The sequence below is a fragment of the Dipodomys ordii genome, unplaced genomic scaffold (assembly GCF_000151885.1).
Source record: "Dipodomys ordii isolate 6190 unplaced genomic scaffold, Dord_2.0 Scaffold4, whole genome shotgun sequence".
Lineage (NCBI taxonomy): Eukaryota > Metazoa > Chordata > Mammalia > Rodentia > Heteromyidae > Dipodomys > Dipodomys ordii.
The window spans coordinates 36,913,837-36,917,917 of NW_012267220.1; the positions used below are offsets into that span (position 1 = coordinate 36,913,837).

Here is a 4,081-nt window from a genome sequence, read left to right on the forward strand (position 1 = left end):
GCCCAGGCCCAGAGTTCAGGCCCCACAACCGGACCCAAAAAAAAAAAAAAAGAATTGACAGAATTGCATATTTTTTTTCTTAAGTTGATAATGATGACATTTATGTTGAATAATTCTATTGGGTGTATAAATAAAAATATAGTCAAATTCCTATGGTTTGAGCAAAATCATTATTAACTTAAGGTGGAAATAAAGAATAAGAAACAAATAAATTAGGAAAAGTTAATAGCTTAATTAATGTTTACCCTATATTATATTTATTTTTAGGTGATAGGGAAGTATATCAGAAAAGAAATATGGCAAAGAAGCAGAGCAGGTGGCCATAGAAATACCCTATGTTTTAACGTTCTGAGTAATACTGATACATGAATAACAATAAAGTGGACATGTGCAGCGCTGAGAATTAGATTATCCTCTAATGAGAGATAATGGGGGGTAATTAACTTCCTGTAAAGAAACAGAGCTGTAGCTAAGCACTGGTGGCTCAAATTTATAATCCTAGCTACTTAGGAGGCTGAGATCAGGATTGTTGTTCAAAGCCAGCTCAGGCTGGAAAATCTGCATAACTCTTCATCTCCATTTAACACAAATAAAAAAGAAAGAAAGAAAAGAAAAAGAAAAGCAGAAATAGAGGTGTAGCTCAAATAGTGGAGCACCAACCTTGAGTGCAAAAAAGCTAAGACAGTGTCCCAGCACTGATTTCAAGACCCAGTACCAGCATTTACACACACACACACACACACACACACACACACACGAGAATTGCTTAATTTTAAACTAATTATTTACTGAGAATCACGACTTCACTCTGATTTAATGAGTAACTAGGAATTATATTGCAGTTTATTAATTTTATCTCTTTCTCTCTTCTTTTTTTCAATAGCAAGGAAGTATGACTATCAGCAGCCACAAAGCCAAGCTGACAGCGTGCAGCTGTCTTTGGAATAAATGAACAGCAGAGAGAATTGTGAAGCTTTGCAGCAACATTCTCCCCATCCTTCTTTAATGAACCCATCATGTCTGCAATGAATTCTGTCCATATAAAGTCACTTTACTTGTGACTTTCCCGCATTTTTTGTATTATGTGTTGCTTTTCAAATTGCTTTTTCCTGTCACTTGTTGCACAGTGCAAAAGGGCTCAGAAGGCCTTAACACAAACAGATCTACATACTCAGGAAAATGAGCATAACCAGAGAGGTTTTCCCTTGTGAGAATCAGTAAGAAACAAAACTTATTTCTGGAAGCAAGAATCCTGGAGCTTATATCACCTTGATTAGAATGTTCTTGCAAAATTATAATCTAGTCATTGAAATAACGTCCTCTTAGATTATATTCTGTTTTAAGTCAACATCAGTAACAGACTAATTGTATCTTCTTACGATTAGTGACTTTTAAACTCCATTAATGATCATTGCTTTTATAGAACTTCTGTAGAGCTGGTAGTGTTTGTACATCAGGAGGCACAGCATCTGCTACCTTTCTATAACTGGATTTCTCCCTTCATCATGTTCCCAGGAGGAGTTTTACTTTGTTTTACTTCAGTCCTGTCCCATCAGGAGTGGCTTCTCTAGGCTAGGCTGGGCCATGCTTTGGGCATCGGGGCCCCTTTGCCTTGGTGTTGGCCACTTGCTTTCTCAGTCATACCACTGTAGCTGTTTAGTGTTGCAGTCTAATTTCTTCTGCTTATTGAATAAGAAGTTTTTTTTGGAAGACCCTCTTGTCTTACACCATTTTATATTGTGCAACAAAGTGTTTTTACCTAATTTTCCATACTTATCTAAAAGCTGGCTAAAAATAGTGGTTGGGAAGTTCTGCTATACATGTAACTCAAAGAATCTGTCTCTGAATTAAAGCTACTCTTAATTTTAAAAGTTATTCTTATTTCTAGTATTATTTCCTTTGTCTTTGTTTTGTTTTTGTTTCTGTTTTGTTTTTGAGACAGGGTCTTACTGTGTAGCCTACACTGGCCCCAAACTTGTGATTCTTCTGCCTCTGCTTCCAGAATGTTAGCATTACTGGCATGTGTCACCATGCCTATTCTTTTCTCATTTTTAATATGAAATTAAAATGCAGTTTTTTATAAAAATTAAGTTTTAGACCAAACAAAATCATTCAGGGAAGTTACATTTACTTTTAAAACATATATATATATATATATATATATATATATATGTCTCTGTCTCTCCACATATATATTATATTACAAGATGCTTAATTGGACAAATGGCTAGAAGTAACAGAGTAACCTGGGGACAGTCTTAAACTTTTCTTTGTCTTAGGGGAACTCCCTAGTGTTTTCATGAGCAGAGAACTTAATGGAGAGCAGCAGTGTTTAGGTACACTGATGATGTACTGTCTGGACACATCATGAAACTGGCTATTTCAAATGATTTGTAAAAATAATGTATGTGAATAAATAGAAAGCACAATGAAATCGATTGTTTTATTTGCATCTATTAGAAAGAGACTGATATAATTAAAAAGCGGAAGATGAGTGAACCACCAACCGTGGCAAGTGAGGAGATGAATTCCTCCTCATTTTTCCCTTAAAGTTAAATATGGGAATCACAACATCCCACTGGCAGGAACAGCAGCAAGTCCAACTTTGAAGTCTCTTCCCTGCTTCCACAGCTGAGCTGGGAGAAGGGTGGAAGCCCTGCAGTCACACTTCAAAGTGACACCAGCTGCCCCACCGAGGATTCCACAGAACTGTTTTCTTTGGAAGAAAATTGGAGTGACTAAGAAGCTAGTAATGAGCACTCCTGTTCTGTACCTTGTTTCTTCACCCTTCTTAAGATTCAGCTTCTCTTAAGATAAGCACTGGTCAGACTCTGTGGGCTCCCAGCTCAAGTATGTTAGATGACTGCATAATTATCTGATGCCAACCAGCTGTACCAAGGGAATAAATTAGCTTCCAAAGGGCACAGATGTTTGCCACTGGCCTCACACTGTCAGGTTGAGATTTTTGCATAATTCATCTCAAATGCAGGCATAAGTAAAATTATGACATCAAGAAGTTTATATGCATTCTGTAGAAATGAGATAAAATGATGCCAATAGTAATTTCAGGTATAGACAATAAGAATAAATTTAGGCTGGAAAATATCATCAAGAAGTGAAGGAACAAGAGTGTTATATGGAAGCAATACTCCATGTAACAGTCCATGGGTGGACACATAGACCTGGGCTAGTGAGGTGTCACCTTCTTCCATGGGATATTCTGATCCAATAGCAGAATCAGGATGGAAATAGGTACTAAACAGAAATAAAGGCATGTGGCTTACCTTCTCTTCAAAATGGGACCATGTTATAAAGACTGGAACTTTTTTCCCTGCTTAATTCAAATCAAATTTACACAAGAGCATAAAGTGTCCCCTGTGAGATTGGTCAGGCCTTGTGTGAGGATTTGCCACCAGCAATGAGTAGTGAGCTAGAACCAAGGTGCAGAACCCTGAAGAATACTGGAGCAGAGATGGAAACTTTCCTTGACTTCTAACTCCATGTAAGAATTCAGAATTGGATTCTATACTAACGTATTCCCTACCTTTATGTATACACAGTAAAAACCTAAAACCACTATTCAAAGTAGTAACATTCTACCTTGAAGATAGAAGGGAAGACGAGAGAAGCAACTCATTGGCCAGGTGCATAAGACAGGTCATGTTATGCCATTGTTTACCTACTTCATATTTAATGTTTATGGCTCCAGAGTTTCCAGTCTTCCAAACAGAAACAACAAAAGTCTTACTTAATGACTCCATCTTTAGGATTTCCATTAAAATGTCTTTTTCAAAAAACAGATTCTGATTAGCTGAAGCAAGCTGATTGCTTCAAACTGCAACCAGCTTGATGTTAAGATGTATCTGCAAATACTTTTGTCTTAAGAAATCTTAATCTCTTTTCTTTACTTTTTTTTTTTTTGCCAGTCATGGTGCTTGAACTCTGGGCCTGGGCGCTGTCCCTCAGCTCTTCAGCTCAAGGCTAGTGCTCTATCACTGGAGCCACAGCACCACTTCCAGCTTTTTCTGCTTATGTGGTGCTGAGGAATCGAACCCAGGGCCTCATGCATGCAAGGCAAGCA

At 37.5% G+C, this 4,081-nt stretch overlaps 1 protein-coding gene across 1 annotated transcript in view; it reads left to right on the forward strand.

The window, feature by feature from the left end:
• Smim19 (small integral membrane protein 19) overlaps positions 1-2,434 on the forward strand; it is a 26,243-nt gene extending 23,809 nt beyond the window's left edge. The window contains exon 3 of the mRNA XM_013025795.1: positions 884-2,434. Within this exon, the coding sequence (XP_012881249.1) occupies positions 884-948 (65 nt within the window). The 3' untranslated portion in view covers positions 949-2,434. The remainder of the gene's footprint in view (positions 1-883) is intronic.
• The last annotated feature ends 1,647 nt before the right edge of the window (positions 2,435-4,081 follow it).